This window comes from Stegodyphus dumicola, chromosome 7 (assembly GCF_044657685.1).
Source record: "Stegodyphus dumicola isolate Sdum_Otavi_A_Nest chromosome 7, ASM4465768v1".
NCBI lineage: Eukaryota > Metazoa > Arthropoda > Arachnida > Araneae > Eresidae > Stegodyphus > Stegodyphus dumicola.
The window spans coordinates 27,981,401-28,000,123 of NC_140774.1; the positions used below are offsets into that span (position 1 = coordinate 27,981,401).

Genomic DNA, 18,723 nt, shown 5'->3' on the forward strand with positions numbered 1-18,723 from the left:
AGAGAAAACTAAAACGGAAACTTCGAGTGATGCAATTATAAACAAGAATGCAGGTGGTTGCCTATTGACACGGAGAAAAACTGTGTTATTAACGACTACAATAGCATATGTTTGTAATTCAAAAGGAAAGAGAATTCCAGTCCGCGCTATTATTGATACCAGTAGCATATCCATGGATGCCAACTCTCACTTTCAAATGTCGCTAGATACACGTGCAAAAGTCGCTGAATTCAGAAGGAATTTCGCTAAAAGTAGTCGCTAAAATTTTAGAAAATATGTATTCCATAATATGTTTTTGTTACTCGTCATTTTTTAAACTGAATCTTCATAAAAATATAAATAATGTCCCAATTTTTCTGTGGACCATCAAAGGTTTTCACGGACCACCGGTTGGCAACCGCTATTCTAGACCATCCATTATTCATCAATGCTTTTGGATTTAAGTTTTCCTGAATGTCTTTTGATCGCTGTTGCTTGAAATATCAGATCCATGGACCTGAAATGGATCCCTAGATCCATGAATCATTTAGGTCATACTTAGCGAGCAATATGACAATAGGCGTGGCTTCATTTCTTTCAGTCGTGTTTTAGCATCTATTAATAGTCAGTGTTTCAGTTTCTGCAAAATGGCAATCGTGCTACGCTAGGACTGAATATCTGCTAAGAATGCATCTTCTGGTTGTTTTGATTATTTCTATGCACTTCCAAAATGCACACACTATTTGAGACAGCTTCATCTCTTATAACTTATCTAACATATAACAATAATTTGGTATGGAAAAATGTTGCAAATCAGTAGATACTATTTGTATGTACAGAAAGAATAAGCCATGATATAATAAACTTTTCTAAATTGTAAAAGCAGAATTCAGATGTTATTAAAGTAAACCAAAATTCACATATTTCGGAAGATTTTATTAACTTTCAGTATTTTATCTATCCTTTTCCACTGTTTTGTTATCTCCCAAATAGAAAAATTAATCTTTCAAATATTTTCCAATATTTAATTTATTGAAAATTTAATAAGCTCATTTGTAATATAACAGAATAAAATGCATCATATGCAGGCTCTAATTAAACAAGCTAATTATTAATTTTTTAATATTTTAAGAATTATTTCTTTAATTCATACACAGTCTCATTCAACTTACTTAAGAATTTTATATATTCACATTATATCTTGTTCTTTAATACAGCATTCTAGGTTTCAGAAGGTGTCCACCAGTGGTTGGAAGAAAACTCAATATAACGACAGAAATTTATGCAGTTGCAGATGATGAACTGATTAAAACCTTCTTCATATCCCCTGGTAATCGGAATTACACTTTGTAAGAAATAGTTCAATAGTTATTACTGAATTTGCTGAAATAATAAATAAAATAAACTGTAAAATTATATACAAAATATATTCGTAAAATGTGACTGCTGACTTCATTTCCTTATATACTGATATTAATACATATACTTCTATTGGCAGGTTTTCTTAAAATAAGGCAAAGAATTTTATGAAAACACTTTCATTACTAATGGTAAAAGATTTCTAAAAATATTATGTGTAGCTAAACTTCCAGTTAGCAAAATGTTCATTATGCTTTAATTTTTTTTAAAAGAAAGTTTCATGCCTTAAAAATTCGCAAAGAAACATTTAAAATTTAATCATAAGTTTTTGCATCGAGTACCGGAACATTAACTACGAAAACAAACTATTTTAATTTTCAATTACTCCCTAAAGCAAAAAACTTGAATATTTAACAATAATTAATTTTTATAAATCACTTATATCTAGCCTATCGAAAATCAAAATAGGTCAATTAATTAATTCTCAAATATCTTCGAAATCTGTAATGTCTGTGAAGTCATATAAAAGTTATGAAACATTTTGCAGCACATTTATTATAGCGTAACAAATATTCTATTATTTGGAGTTTTTGCTCTATGATAACTATATAAAAATTTATGTTTTATATTTAAATAAACTTTCCACCGTTAGTATCTAAAGAGTTTTCATAGAATTCTTCCTCTTAATTTGAGATGCTTTTTAATTAGAAATGTAAGTATAAACTCAGATATGAAAGATAGAAAAGCCTGTAACAAAACTCTTTTAAATATCTGTATATTATAAGAAATTTAAAAATTTTTATAATTTAAAAAAAAAATTCCTATCCATTAATATAATTTATTATATAATATATTATTAATTATAGAGTCATCATTAATTATTATAGAATTATCAATACTTATGGAATAGTGATGCGCTTAGGTGCTACGGCAAAGTTTTATTGTTATTTTAATGAATAAGTTTAGTTTCCTGAGTGTTTATACCAATATTCTCCATAGATTTGTCTTCCACACTAAATAAAGGAAACTGGACATTTGAGTTTCTAAAAAGTCCATATAATAAAAAATTTTAGTTGCGAATTAAAATTTAAATAATTTATTATAACAAAGTTTGGAAAAAATGTTTTCGAAATCAAACATTCAAAGATAAATTTTGGCAGAAAAATGAAAAACAGCTAAAAATTTACATCCGTATAATTATTCATTTTTAGGTAAAATGTCAAATTTAATTCATGAATAATGATGTAGATATGTTTTTAATAGCATCAACTGAGAAAGTAGATGATTTGCATCAGTAAGCTGCAGTTTTCAATAAAGGAATTATTGTTCCAAAATTTAATTGAATTAAACATGCTTTATAGTATACACCGAGCCGTTGTAGAAAATATATAAAAGTGAATATAATCTATATTTTAAACTGCACAGTAAATAAATAATACTTAAAAAACTAACAAAACGCAAAATTTTAAAATTGCATCTTAATATTGATTATATTTCACTAATACATCTAAATGGTTTAATTTTTAAAAAAAGAAAAAATATTTTGTTTTCTAATTGAAGGCAGAGCACTGAGCAAAGATTTTGTGAAAAGCAAGGCAGTCACGCAGCGATCTTAATGCCGGATGCATATTTACCCTTCGTACCTAGGAAACGCCACCCAGGAGTATATTTGGCGATTTTACCAGGTCTTGGCGAAATTGTGACAACACGCGCATGCACAAAAGGAAAGTAAAGTTGTCTCATTCTTTCATCTCTTCGTGTAGCAAATTCAAAATGGCTGAAAATGTATCATACGGAACTTTGCTTAAAAATGAACAGCCATTTTTCTCTATTTAATGCCCCCACCAATCTCACATGAAATTTGCTACTTCAATAACAATATTTGATACATGCACAACTGACAATACAGTAAAACTGACATTAAAAATATGATATCTCATCACGATGATGGTTCGTCCCTCCCTGGGCATGCGCATACTGTCATAATTTCGCCAAGACCTGGTAAATCGCCAAGTTTACTCGCTTCCTAGGGACGAAGAGTAGATACGTATACTGGACTATGGTTGGGGGTCAGGTAGATGGGAGCTCGAAGACACGGCAAAGAAACAAGACTCTGTTCTCAGTAATATACGTATATAGGAATGGTATTTATTTGTTCTAATAATATCAAACATGGCGATAGTTTCAATTCTCTTCCCCTCGTTAGAAGCACCGCTGATACTCATTGATTGAAAGTTGAAAATTACAAAATACTTCCCAAGTACCAAATTTCAGAAATTCGGATAAGGAAACAGTGTTGCAAACGTCTCCTGACCGTCTGCGATTGGATGATATTTTGTGGAGATATAAAATACAGGGTGATTATAATTAAAGTTTAAGTTTCAAAACGCTATAAAAAAAGAACCATTGATGAAAATGATGTGAAATTTGACAGGAATGTTATTGAAGAAGGCGGAAAGCGTATGGCAGAAGAAAAAATTAATTTCAAAAGTTAGCAGCAGATGGCGCTGTAAGCAGCAGAATCACGACGAGAAACGAGAAATGATTCGTAAAACAACGGCTAAGGTGGATGTTACACATTAAAACGCATTGACAAATTAGACTTGTTGAATAATTTTATTTGCATGACTGTACATATCACATCGCAAGGGACAAATCGGTTTCAAGCGTTTTGCGGCGACATACCGCATAAGAACCATTCATCAAAGAAGTTCGTAACTGTCGCGAGACTGGCGCAAAACATGTTCAATATGGTGTCCACCGTAGTGTGCAACAAGTTGAAAGCGACAAACAGCATGTTCCACAACTGATCGCAATGTCTCCGGGGTGATGTTCAGAATGTGTTGCGAAATGCGTGCCTTTAATTCCGCTAAATTTGCAATTGGAGCACGGAACACAACATCCTTCAGATATCCCCACAGCCAGAAATCACACGGAGTAAGATCAGGCGATCGGAACGGCCAGGTTGTAGGGAAATGACGGCTGATAATTCGAGCATTTCCGAAATGGAGCCTCAGCAGCTGCTTCACGGGATGTGCAATGTGCGGAGGAGCGCCATCTTGCATAAAAATGATTTCATCCACACATCCACGTGGTTGAGCAAAAGAGACGCATACCTCTGACCAGTGACGGTTGCGGTAACAGGACCGGAAGCACCCGTCTGCTCGAAAAAATATGGTTGTAGGATGAATGATGCCGTAAAGCCACACCATACCGTGACCTTTTCAGGATGAAGTGGTACGGGGTGCGTTGCCAATGGATTTTCTGTTGCCCATATTTGACAATTCTGGGTATTCACGTATCCTGTCAGATGGAAATGGGCTTCATCTGTCCACAAAAATTTCCACGGCCATTCATTATCCACTTCCATGCGAGCCAGGAATTCTAACGCAAACGTCTCCCTAGCTGTCAGGTCAGACGGAAGCAACTCCTGCACATGGCCAATTTTGTACGGATAGCATTGCAGAATGTTTCGTACAATTTTCAGCACCGTGCTCGTAGTCTTGTCCAATGTTCGGGCAATTCCTCGTGCACTGCACGGTTGCACACCACCGGCCGACCCCTCCTGTAATGCTGTGGCCACTTCTTCAACTACCGTCGAATGCACTCGTTTTCTCCCTCTACCAGATTGCACATCAAACGAACCTGTCGTTTCGAATTTTTGCATCATTTTCTTTAGACCTACGACACTCATTGGACCAACGCCTTCTTTTATACCCTTCAGTGTCCTGAATTTTTGCAGAGCTACTCTTGCACAATCATCATTCTTGTAATACAGCTTTACCAGCAGAGCGCGGTCCTGCAGTGAAACACCCATGGCGAACGTCTAAGACGCGAAATGAGGAACAGCCGATCCGAACAAGTATGGCTGGAGTAGCGCGCTGTTTCCAGCTCATAAGGAGAGCCCAGTAGGCACATGACGGTAGGAAGTCTGACGTGGTAGGAGTTAAGAGAATGAGGTGAAGAGGAACAGCTTGGTACCTGGCGGCTTTATAACACTGAAATTTAACTGACATTTTAATTTACGTCTTCTTCCGCTTGCAGCGCCATCTGTTGATCACTTTTGAAACTAATTTTTTTCTTCTGCCATACGCTTTCCGCCTTCTTTAATAACATTCCTTTCAAATTTGACGTCATTTTCATGAGTGGTTCTTTTTTTATAGCGTTTTGAAACTTAAACTTTAATTATAATCACCCTGTACATTACAATAAACATCTCCGCAACTAGGAAGAAAGCATAAGTGATCGAATAGTTAGAGATGTGAAACACTGATAGTTCATTCCTGTTCTCCATTCTGAAGAGAAATGGACTGTTGATACAGTTTTCATGAAACTTTTTAAGCGTATAGTGAATACGAGTCGATTCCCCTTAGAAAGTTCTTCACTAGATTATTTCTCTTCTTATAAAGCTAGTTCCTATGTGCCTTGCATTATTAATAAATTATTCTTAGAAATTTCCATTCTTATTATGAAGCTAATACTAAACATTATGAAACCTTTGACGCATCCTTCTTTCAGAGTAACTGGGACAAAAGAATTTACAATAAAGTATATAATACACCTTAATATTTTAAAACCTTAATATTAATAATGAGATAAAAGATTTCTTTAATGTGTCTTTGTAGCGATCAGATCAGTAGCAATTGGAAGGCTTTGGGTTCCCTAAATGAGTATGATTTTCCACGCCCCAAAACACCTGCAAGCAAATCTCATTATTCTACGATATAATTAACTCTTAAGAAATAACAAAAAGCTTAAACTGATTTAATAAACAGATGCATGAAATAACTCTTGTATTCTCTGCTATTATTTAACGTTATTTCCCTTTCTTTTAAATTTTTTGATCGCTTGTCGTAACCTGAAAAAACGCGTTTCTCGTCTATTTTTCCTCACATAAAGCATCGATTTCAACACTTTTATATAACTTCAACGTACAAGATTGCAATATCATATCTCACTAATTCTATATAATCATGTCAAACATTTTACTCTCTAGGGTAGTTTTACCTATGAAATATTTTTTAAAGCAGTTAGTTACAATTAAAACTTTTTATAAGTTCATTCAATATATTCATGATTTCCATTCTATTAGAAATCCCAGAAATTTAGTAAATTACTTATTTTTAAGCACAGGTTGAGTTAAAAATGACTAACTGTTTCTGAACGCTGAACAGGTATAATGACAATAACAATGAGCCCAGAATACAATAGGAAGTTTGTTTGGGATCGTGCATTGTTCGATGTAATACCACATTGCTGAAGTAAAATTATAAATATCCATGATCAGAGTTACTGATACAAGACTCTAAAAGGCCCACACGCTTCAACGCTTTTTTACAGTGCCACTGTGAATGTGTGGTATGAGATTTCTGTAGAATGGGATCTTATATATTTCGAGCATGTTTTTTTTTAAAAAAAGACACAGAAACAGTGATACATGGTCATGCTCGAAACATTTCTTGAAGATGTCAAAGAACCTTCTCATTGCATGGCGGCTTCAGAGGGATGTTGTAAATGCCTACACAAATAGGATGCACATGGTCATCATTCGAAAGTTGTTCCCAGGTCACTGATAATACATATATTAGGGGGATATAAGTAGGCCAGGCCGGTCATTTAATTTAACCCTGCTTAGCTAGTTCCTATTGGACTAACTGAAAGATAAAACGTTGAAAAGATATCTTCATCCCATTATTGTATTAAAAAACTAAAGTGTTTGCAGAGCCTCAAGCCTTGTTTCATAATGCAATGATGTTAATGTTATCTTGATTTCAATAATGTTAACTCTGGAAATATGGTCACTTGCCCTGTGGAATATCCAGGATATCATGGTACTACAGCAAGACTCAAAATTTCTGTGATATCTAGGTAATGAAACTGTGGTTCGATGAAACGACATGAAAGAATTGATTATGAATGCGGCACAAACTTGCATTAAAATTTTCGGTGAAACAGGACTTTTCCCATAATTCATTGTGTAATAACATAATAGAATAACAAACTCGTAATAGAATAATAATAGAATAACAAACTAATAGAATAACTTTGTAATAGAATAACAAACTCGTGTAGATTTCTTCATAATTAGAACTGGCCGAAGAATGTAATGGCAGAACAATTTTGGAGGCATTGAAATACGAACGCTGAGACGTAGATGCGTAGATACTTGATGCTTAGAGCGTCCATCCATTTTTGAAGAAGAAGCAGTCGAGCCGTATTAAATTCCTTTTTTATTTAAATTCTCATTTTGTGGTCACAATTCACTTGGCACTCTACTCGTGCCTATTAAAGAACGTTTACAATTTTGATATAATTGCCATAGAAGGGAATATAGCAGCACACACATGATTGCAGAAAGACGCTTGGCCAAGGGGGAAAGCACAAGCAAAAGTGACGCATCAGTTCATAGAAAGGAGGGAGGGAGTCAGAAGTTTCAGTTTTTCAGTTCAGGAGTCAAAAGTTCATCTGCATTAAGAGTTACGTAAGATCGCATGATTAATGTGAATGACGCAGTTTAGACTTACAGTGCTATTTTTAGGACAGATAGATGAAGTTCCCAAATGAAATAGAAAATAAAAGAGGTTATAGTGAATTAAATTTAAAAGTTTGCTTTATTTTTATCTTACATATGTGTATAAAGAAAGAAACAGACCGAAAGATTGGATTGGATTGGATTATTAATTTATGGCAAAGCACACGAGGGCTATCTGCCTAAAGGGAGGGATGCCTTCGTGGAAGACTTTCTAAGGGAAACTGGCTCGTATACACGTTACACATGGGGAAAACCACGAAAACGCCCATGAAAGACAGAAAGAGAGATGTGCGTGTGAGAAAACACAGATTTTCACTTTTCATTGGCGCTCTCTTTCAATTAAAACCTGGCATTTATTTTTGTAACAATCCTTGAATTCAACAGAATATCCTTCCGCCTACTTTTTTTATTCATATAAATTACGTCTACATAATTATAAATAATTATCGTCATCGCATGGTTAGAGAATTGAAGAACTTTATTTAATCTTACTTAATTCCTAAAAACCAGGCAATATGGAAAGAATCTGTTTTTCACAAATTTGAATACCTCAAAAATAAAGACTTCTCTGCATTTGTATATTAACTCAGCGATTATCTTTTATAGCACAGAACATTTGTTTTCATGGACACTGCAGTTATTACTGTAGTACAGGCCACGCCATCTGCGGACGTCCTGACACACTAGAGGGCAGTTTCGCAGCATTTTTGCCTCCCGACAAATTAAGTGGCAGAAGGTCGTGGAAGAACCCTTGGAAAAGATCATATCACAAACGTCGAAAAGCTGAGTGGGAGAAAAGAAATGATTATTGCGAAGACGTTCGTGAAAACCCTCTGTACAGGAATACTAAGCGTCTTGCCGATCTTATTGATACCTCAATCTTGGACTTTTTTATAGGTAAGCCGATAAACTTATCATTTAATACAAGGCGAATAAATTAGGATGAAAAATTTAAATTTTACATACTATTTTATAAATTACCATTGATTTCTAAATTACTGAAATTCTTCTAAGCTGTTACATGCAAATGTGGTTTATTTAATTTCATATTTCACGTAAGCTGAGTAAAAGATATGAAATCAAATAACTGTAAAATAAAATTATATCAAAAATTATTTTAGTTATATATATATATATATATATAACTAAAATAATTTTAATATATATATATATATATATATATATTTATAACTAAAACCAAGTTACAATAGGCCTATTTCATGTTTCTCTGGTAAATAACCCTTTGCCAGCGAAGATACCTTCTTCCTTATGCTTTTTAGACCATTAGCCAGAAATAAATTAATTTCTTCTGTTTAGTAAAAAAATGTTTACTAAGAAACTAGTCTTTAACGACAACTTTAACTAAACAATTTGTTTCACTCGCCAACTTTATCGCCAACCAACCAACTCGCTTCAGTATCTCAAATAAAGTACAACACGTCAACTTTCTCCCACTAAATACAGCACTATTACATCCAATCACTGAGTATATGTACAATTACAGCCACTTCGTTTCAAATTTTCCAAATAAGTAAATTAATTTAAATTTCCTTTCTGGCATCGATTTGTACCTAAAGTTGTACTTAAATACCTACTTTTGATAGTGTTTACTTTTGATAGTCTACTTTTTTCTGTCGGAGAATGTAAGAATCTCACTTAATTCATTTCTTAACAAGCTTAAATTAAAGCGAAAATCTCACTCATTTTTATTTTCAGTTTTGTTTATGGCAAGTTATTTTGGCTCAAGCAAACTAATTATTCTCAGGTTTGAGTTTTGTTTCTTGATGATTTGTGATTTACCTCTAGCAAAACAACTAATCTGAACCTTACTTGGAAAAAAAAAAGATGAAACTCTCTCACTTAATTTGGTTATTTTGAGTGTGGATTGGTTTGTTCCCCTTGACAAGTCAATTCATCTACGGTCAATAACAATGGCTACCTTTTAAAGTACTTTAAGTTTTACTATTTAATTTTACTAGTTAGAATTTTTCCGATTTAAAATAGTTTTAATAGAATAGATATCTAAATAACTTATACTTAAAATACAGACCCAAATTTATTCCAATAATTCATTGCATTATTTAAATTTATGTTCCTTGGAAACGGTATATAAAAAATCTTTTCTAATAATAATAATAATAGAGAGAGAAGAAACAGAGGAAAACATAGTAATATGTCAAAACAAAAACAAAAATTAAACATGTCCTGTGCTATATGTCCTGTGCTATTGCTATTGAATTGAAGTAAATTAAACTTAAATAACTCAAAATTAAAATTAAATTGGAATCAGGAGATTCAGTTTTAATTTTTATTTTTATTATTTTACCATTTGCATTTTTATTTTTCGGGTTTATTCTAATGATGAATTCTTTTATTAATTTGATTATGTTTAGCTACAATGTATGAATTTTTCCACGATTGTAATTAATATTGTTAGGGAATTGCCTTGCTTTGATTCTGATTTAATTTTAATTTTAATTATATATGTATATATATATATATGTGTGTAAGATATAACAAAATACGATAACTGTTTTAAGAATAATTGGCGACCTCAAAAATTAGCATTCTAGGTTTGGTGCTCTCTCCCTTAGTTTATCCTTTCTCCCAAATTCGAGATCATTCCAAATTACATAACGCTGCTCGAAAAATGGAACTAAAACACAAAGTTAACCAGTCACAGATTAGCTGTACTTTGTATACCTATCTAGTAAAAATAGCTAATAACTGCGTAGTCTCCCTTTCGAATCCTACCGGCTACACCATTAGATGTAATAAAACTGCGTTATTATTGAAATAAGATGACTTACTGAGATTTGCAATGGATTGGCGCTAGAAAGGACTGCTTCATAACTTGAAGACTTTGTTGCGTAGTTTGCAAGATGACACTCGAAGGACACACATAACGGTAAATTCTACACATAATTTTATTTTTTGATAATACACATTATCATTAAGGGAGCGCTATGCACCTGCTTTTTTTCTACAGCTCAGATTTCTTAAACAATGCACTTAATTTAGAAAAGTAAACTCCACGAGGCTAGCACCAATGCAAAGCAGGGACACGATGCAAGAGAAAAGCGAAGAGACGAGCGAAGAGAAGAAGAGAGAGTTGCGACGCAGTTGACATTTTTATACCGAATTCCATTTCAGATCACATGGCAGTTTAATGTACAGGATTTGGGGTTCAGATTTCATCGGTAGGTGCGCATCAGAACTGCAGGGAGAAAAATTTATTGCTATTATTTTTAGAATGAAACGGAAGTTAAAGGGCTATTTATTTATTATTTGAAAGCTATATTTCATATTTTACATATATATATTACGTATATATATGTGCATGTAAGATACAAAATATGAAAGCAGACTGCTAACTTTAATTTTGAAATATCCCCTTCATTCTTCATTTTAATTTGGGTACTTCCTCTTTCTTTCCTAAAAATGGTAACTATTTATAACATAGCAACGTAAACTGCGTCATTTTAAAATTAATCCGCATAATAAGGTCTTGCGTAACGCCGAAATGCAGAAACCTATTGTTCAATCACTGAATAAGATTTCCATTGAAACCAAAACATTTTTCTCTCTCACATAGTTCTTCTGAATACTTCATACACTTTCTCCCTTCTCTGCTTCAAAGTAACATGTAACCGCTGGCTTCTTTCTATCATTCATTGTATGTTTTAAGATCCAAAATAAATCTTAAGTTTCCAATGATTGTGGGATACATATTCGCGCCTATGTTGATGTATGAATAAGATTATGCGTCTAAAGAATTGTGTTACTCTGCAATAAAATATGTTGAATCTACGACTACGTCTGTCTGCAAGTATCATTATTCTATGTATGCAATAAACCTCTCCAGTTTGTTGCATGTAAAACATATATTTTTATATAAAATTAATAATTTACTAGAATTAGATTTAACCATCCTATTAAAATTCTAAAATTGAATTAAAAGAAATGTACTAAATTTTAAAAACATGAACAAAAGTTAAGATAATCCCGTACTATTTTTTAAATGTTTAGCTCAAAAGAGCGTTAACTCAGAATGGCTATTAGTCTCGAAATTAAACAACGAAGAATCTGCAAGAACGTATGCATTTTTCTCGCACTGTGAAAATAATAAGATATGCTGATTTTTAAATATTTTAGCCCAAATGCTCTCGAAACGTATATGTGTGTGTAAATGAAAAAAAACGCCCTTTTGGGTGTAATATAAAATTTGAAGGCTTTCAGATTTTTTTTTCTGTTCTGTCTTTTTTTAGCTTATTTAAAGTGTACTTATCAATCATATTAAAATTTTATAATACATTTTAGATTATTCATATTTCATGTTTTAAACTGACTTCTCAAGGGGTAATAATCTGAAACATAAAAACCTGAACAATCCAAGAAAATTGTATCATGTTTCGTTCCGCATGACCTTTTGAGCAATTAAAGAAAAAATAAACAGTAAAAAGAAACTAAAAATGGAAACATTATTTACAAACATTATTTGCAATATTTACACCCAAAGCTCAAAACGTTTGAGATTACCCCAACGTGAAACATCCTCGCCCTAATATATATATATATATATATATATATATATAATTTTTTTAAATAAAAATTACCATTAAAAAATAAAACGCAGTGGCAAAAAAAGGTTTTAATGGTATATAAAGCATTATTGTAGAAAATTATCGTAGAAACATATTAAACACTTTTTAAATTCATCTTCAACAATTTAAGAGAGGAAAAAAGTGAAACTTCTCTGTAGTTTAGGAAACTTACAAACAACACCCTGTAAAAATCAAAATAGCGCTGTGATTCAATTTTTGCTGTGAACCCATGGTATCTAAGTTCAAGGTTTCCATTTTCTGTGAAAGTCTTCTAAACGTCGTAATGGTCAAACTTGATAGTGAAATTTCCATACAAACCTTGCCAAAGTGGCCTAAAAAGTTGTAGGATATAAATTTGGCGTCCCAAAGGTTTGCCAGAATGTTAGTAGTGAGACAAAGGGAAGAACCTAATGATGATAAATTCGAAACGTTATTGGAAGTGCAATATTTAATTAAGTAACTATATTAAATTAATTCTGGGAAAGATATGGAGAAGGAGAATAGCAAGTTATAAGGTATTTCTCCCGCCTTCTTAGCATTCCTTCGTAGTGTAGTGGTCTGCATGCTTGGAGCGTATTCGAGAGGCACATGGTTCGAGTCCCGGCGAAGGCGTTGCTCACTTTTCATGACTTCTGCTTCAAAATAGCCTAATGTTTCTTCAAAGTTTAAATCAAAAGGTCTTCACCCATACACGCTATTATTGGGACTCTGAAAATAGTTGGCTTCTGGTTATCAAGAGGAAAGAGCCAGAATTAAAATACAGATGCTGTACAAAGCAGAATTATTTATATATTAACAATACTCTTATTTCATTACCATTCTACATTATTCTCCTTGCAGTTTAAAATAATTCAGTCATTTCGTAACATAAAATCAGAATCTACATTTGGTATTTAACAATAGTTCTTTTTTAGAATGCAATTTGAATGCAAGTTAGATATCGTAACTGATAAACAGTAAACATCCATAGAAAAATAAAATATATTCCTTCATTATAGCTGATTATTAAAATAACAGTATTTGCCACAACAATATTCATTTTTAAACAGAAACAAGAATTAAAAATCCTTTTAATTAATAGTTTATGACTTGAAATTTTATGTCGTTTCTTTCCATTGCGTTTATCAATTGAAAATTTTTGTTAAATTTTTATTGTCATTACTATTTTTTTTTTGTTTGTTTGTTTTGATTTATGCTTTTGTTATTCACCCTCGTTTATAACTTTTACGTCTCAGTATTAGTAGTTGAGTTCAAGGTAATACTTTACTTGAGTTTTTCCTCGCTTCTCATATAGGAAATATGGATCGCCATCATTATGAGACATTCAAGATTTTTGGAAATGACAGCTATATTTTGCATCTAGACCACGGGAGAGGGTATGTATCTAATAAGTGCAAAATGAACATCGCAATTTAAAAATAATCAAAATATGTTCTAAGACTGACATCGTGGTTTACGGTAAAAAATCTTTGAACAAAAATTTAAAATTCATAAAACTTATGCGCTACGGAGATTTTCTTCAGGTTCGCATCATGCAGTGCATATTTCTTTTTAAAACAAACGCCAGTTAAAAACTGAATTGAGCACAGTTTTATAATGCGCTCAAATATTTTAAATTAATTATTAATTATTTTCATGTTATAAATAAAGTTTTATAAGAAGTTGCTATGACCAAACTTATAAGCATAATTCAATACAATATTTCGACAAAATTTTATATGAAAAAATGTGAGAGAAATACTTTATCTTGTATTTAAAATTTATTCCAAATTCTATCTCAGATTGTTGATTTTAGTAAAATATTTCTACTAATTTCTATAAGGCCCAGTACACGTATCTCTTCCACAATAATTAAAGACGTTCTGCTAGTAATTAGAGCTTCTTATAGGTCGTTGACAAGTACATACGTCTTTATTTCAAGAGAATATTAATTAGCGTATAGGCTATAAGAGGAGTCACGACGCAAAGTACATCAGCAAAATCGAAAAAATTGCATGAGTTTAGAAGATAAAAATTAGGAAAAATAAATAAAATTTTAATTAATAAATTAAAAACATATTTTATAGAAAGAGCAAAATGTACCAAAAATGATAATGGAGGTAATGAGGTGGTTTAAAGAAACAGAGCCTTCTATAGATAAGTTAGACTTTGTGGTGTTACATATATCCCTTGATACTAGCTTGTGCCAGTTTTATGAACATATGTCTTGTTAAAGGAGTTTTCCTTTAACAGAAAAATATCTATACACGGTTAACACTTTTGAGTAAAAGAAACAGGAAAAGAAAACAACTTTAAAGTTTATCTTAAGTTTCGCAGAAAGTTACAAAGATTGCTTACTTCATTTTCTGCATTTATGAAGTCTCTGAACGCTGATAGTTTTACCTGGTTTATTTCCAGAAGAACGGGTTGATTTCATGGACGTTTATCCCACATACAACGTAAAGTAGGTAGCCCGAGCATGATTTTCCGTAACCAAATAAAATTTAAAAAGAAAAAAAATATTTAAAAAAAATAAATATCCTATACTTTTTTTATATAACAAACCTGTGAAGGCTCAAGGCAACTTTTATGAAAAGTGATAAATGTTAATTTAAAAAATATATCAGGCTGCAGATTTAACTACACTCATGTCCATAAACTAAGGATAATGCAAAATCAGGCAAAGGAAGAGTTAGAAGCAAAACAAATTTGACTTATTTGTAAAGCTTATTTATTAAACAAAAGCTAAAGAGCAAATAAAGATGCTATATGTTAGATATTATTAAAAAAATTATCGATTTTTTCTCCCTGGAGCAAATCACAAAAAACACCTATTTACAAAAAACCAATATTACATGGTTGGTACGATTGTTAATACATTGTATGTCTCCCAGACGATGCAATACAGTCCGTACAACGCCTAGGCATGCTGAGTATCAAATTATTGATCTTATCTTGGGGGATATTACACCACTCAAAAAGCAATGCTCTCCGAAGTTCCGGTAGACATGCAGGAGGAGGTTGACGGGCTGCAACTCGTCGGCCAAGCATGTCCCACACGTGCTCTACTGGATTCAAGTCCGTTGAGAATGCTGGCCAGTCCATACGGGGCATATCCTCCGACTGAAGGCATTCGCTTACGATGTTTGCACGGTGAGGACGGGCGTTGTCATCCATAAACACAAATTGTGCGCCCATGGCGCCCCGAAACAAACGTACATGTTGTTCCAGAAGGACGTCCCGATAGATTTGGCTTGTCATGGTTCCAATTTGAACATGCAGGTCAGTTCTGGAACCCAGAATAATTCCACCCCAAACGAGCACTTCTGTACCACCCTAACGGTGTCGTTCAATGATGTTTTCTTGGTGGTAACGGTACCTGGAGTTCTCCATATGGAAGTCCGGCGAGAATCAGACTGCAAGCTAAACCTGGACTCGTCGGAAGCCCACTGTTGCGGTGTCCACAATCCATGCTCTCTTCTCCAGGCTAACCGCAGGCGACAGTGAGTTGCAGTAAGTGGAACGCATCTGACAGGTCTACGAGCATATAGACCAATCTGCCCTAAGCGTCTGTACACGGTCTGCCTTGAAATTGTCGTACCAGTGGCTGAAGAGAGCTGACGAGACAGGTCTGAGGCTGTGCTTCGCCTGTTTCTTTTGGCCGGTCCCCATCCGGTGTTGTAACTCTGGGGCGACCTATGCTGTAACGTCTACTCACATTACCATCATCTTGGAATCGTTGCCAAAGCCTGGAGATGACACTCTGGGCAATTCCAAGTTCGTCTGATACTTCCAGTTGGGTACGCCCACATTCCAGACGGCCGATAATTCTACCACGTAAAAGATCATCCAAATGCGTTCTTTGTGTCATAACTATTAGGTTATTGCACTGAAATGCTTATAAAGCACCTGCGAACAATTTTACTTCTTTGCCTGTATTCTTTATATATCACTCTCTTACACTCTCGTCATTGTCACATACCATCGGTGTCATCTGGTTACTTCCTGAAATTTGCGTATGATTCTTGAAGATGTGTGTAGTGATTTTACAGGTGATATATTTATTTTAGAGTTCGATTTCCGCGTGACTCCGAATTATCCTTAATTTATGGACATGAATGTATATTGCACAGCAAAATCTAGAAAGGACTGTAAGAAGCGTGCTGTAAAATATAATAAATTCTGTAGGTTCATTTCTTTACACTTTTTAAAACTCTACACATCGAAAATGGTAGATATTTTGTAATTGTTTAATTTAGATAAAATATACAAGATTTTTTTTAGAGTTCTTCTAATGAAAGTACGAATATTATGCACTTTAATTAACATTATAAAAGTATCACATTACACTTTATTTCTCTATACTTGTATTATATTTGATATGTTAACATACATAATGTACATAATTTGTATATGGAAAATTAAGAAATATTGTAAATAGTTAATATACAAAATATATTTCATAAGTGCCTATATTTTTTGTTTTCGAAGTAAAATGAGTAGTGGTAATAAATCAAGCAATAAAAATCTGCTATAGAAAATGCAATTTTAAAGGAAACCTTCTTAAGGGGCCTTGTTTTTCCCAAAATGCTGTGAGTCCTGAAATTATCTAAAGTGACCCTGAATAAACAATTATCTGACCACCTAATTTCAGTTGCTTTTTGTTATAAGGGACTAAAGAAATACATTTTTGAGACGGTGAATTTCATTAAAAAGCATTGTACTATCATAATAAAATGTATCACTAATTTTTATTAAACTAGCCATTTGCGCATATAGACATTTAAAATAGCTATTATAGAAAGGAAAATATATATAATGCTTCTAACGAGTCTAGGCAGTTTACATTCCAGCTAGTACATATAAAAAAAATCATCAAATCTACAATAGTTGAAACGATTATTCGAATTGTAGCAAAATACGTGAGGGCTATCTGCCTAAAGCAAAGATGATTTCGTGGAGGACTTTCTTAGGAAAACTATTTCGTGAACACGTTACATTTAAAACCATGAAAACTCCTGTACCCAGACCGTTCGATGGGATTTAAACCTGGGACGAACTACCAGTGTTCGCGATTTGATCGGTTGGCGGCTGGTGGATCCTGCAATGGTTTATGAAAAATAGTTAATAATAATGTGGTTTATAGTCTTAGTTTTGATATTCAGTTCTGTGCATCCATTGTATATTCTAATTTGAACTTTCAGAAATTGATTTATTTTCAGATTTGGGAAGTCTAATCATGACGAAATATCCATTTTAGCTCCTCTGTATCAGTGTTGCTTCATTCATTTTTCGACATTCAGCCGCTTACTGGAAATTCATCATGGACCAGCAAAGTTGTCTACACTAATGAGATGTTCACTATACAAGGATCCTTTGAACCCTATTCTTCTTGAAAAGCACCTTCGAGCTTTAGACCGAAGGCTCGAAATAATTCTCAAAGTTTTAAGAGAATGTTTCCAGAATAATACACCAGAAGAAATATTTTACAGTGAAACTGTAGAAGTTTCAGTTGGCCTTTAAGTGGGGAAATATATGAATGAAAATAACCTTTTGATTAAAATAATGAATACTTGACTTATTTTGTCACAGCTATTATGTGTCTAAAAAAAGATCAAAATCATGTTCATCTGTAAATTATTCTGAAGTATTCAGGTATTTCTGAACAATTTCTGAGCAGTTCCACGTTCCCATCTTTCAACAAGTACAAATTAATAATAAATCATTGTTGTTATTATCATAAGCCAGTGGCATCAGTGTATGTATGAACTTCCAAAGGCCTAGTAACGAAAGGCAGAAAATTCAGATGTATTCATTCATCTCAACTGTTAATTTTTTAAAGTATATATAACTATTAATAAAATGAAACAAAGTTTTTAGGAAAATCCTAATGTTCTTATTTACATTACTATGCTTATTTCTTCACTGTATATGTAAGATGCTTTAAATTCGTAAGAGACCATCTCCAGTACTCATGAAAGAAATAATTTAATGCGGACTTGGCTCATTAAAAAAAATTGGAGAGGGTGTTGCGTTAACAGTAAATTCTCACATTACTATGCTTTACCATAGAATAAAATTGTTTATGGTAAATATTTTTCATACTATGCTTTACCATAAAAAAATTGTCAGAAAGAAATAGCATTTTCATGCGCTTTAGGTAACAGATATTGGAACATATAAATTTTCCTGTTACTAAAAAGTTTACGGATTTCCAAACGGGCACATTCACATTTGTAAAACCAGACTGCGACACAAATCTCCCTGGAA

General features: G+C 33.0%; 1 protein-coding gene across 6 annotated transcripts in view; it reads left to right on the forward strand.

Moving 5' to 3' along the window:
* LOC118185495 (extracellular serine/threonine protein CG31145-like) overlaps positions 1-18,338 on the forward strand; it is a 43,114-nt gene extending 24,776 nt beyond the window's left edge. For 5 of the 6 annotated variants that reach the window (XM_035355355.2, XM_085820007.1, XM_035355356.2 and 2 more), the window contains 4 exons: positions 1,197-1,309; positions 8,477-8,767; positions 13,769-13,850; positions 17,676-18,338. In XM_035355355.2, the coding sequence (XP_035211246.1) occupies positions 1,197-1,309; positions 8,477-8,767; positions 13,769-13,850; positions 17,676-17,976 (787 nt within the window). In that variant the 3' untranslated portion in view covers positions 17,977-18,338. The remainder of the gene's footprint in view (positions 1-1,196; positions 1,310-8,476; positions 8,768-13,768; positions 13,851-17,675) is intronic. The other variant, XM_085820008.1, reaches the window with a different exon arrangement.
* Positions 18,339-18,723: the final 385 nt, after the last annotated feature.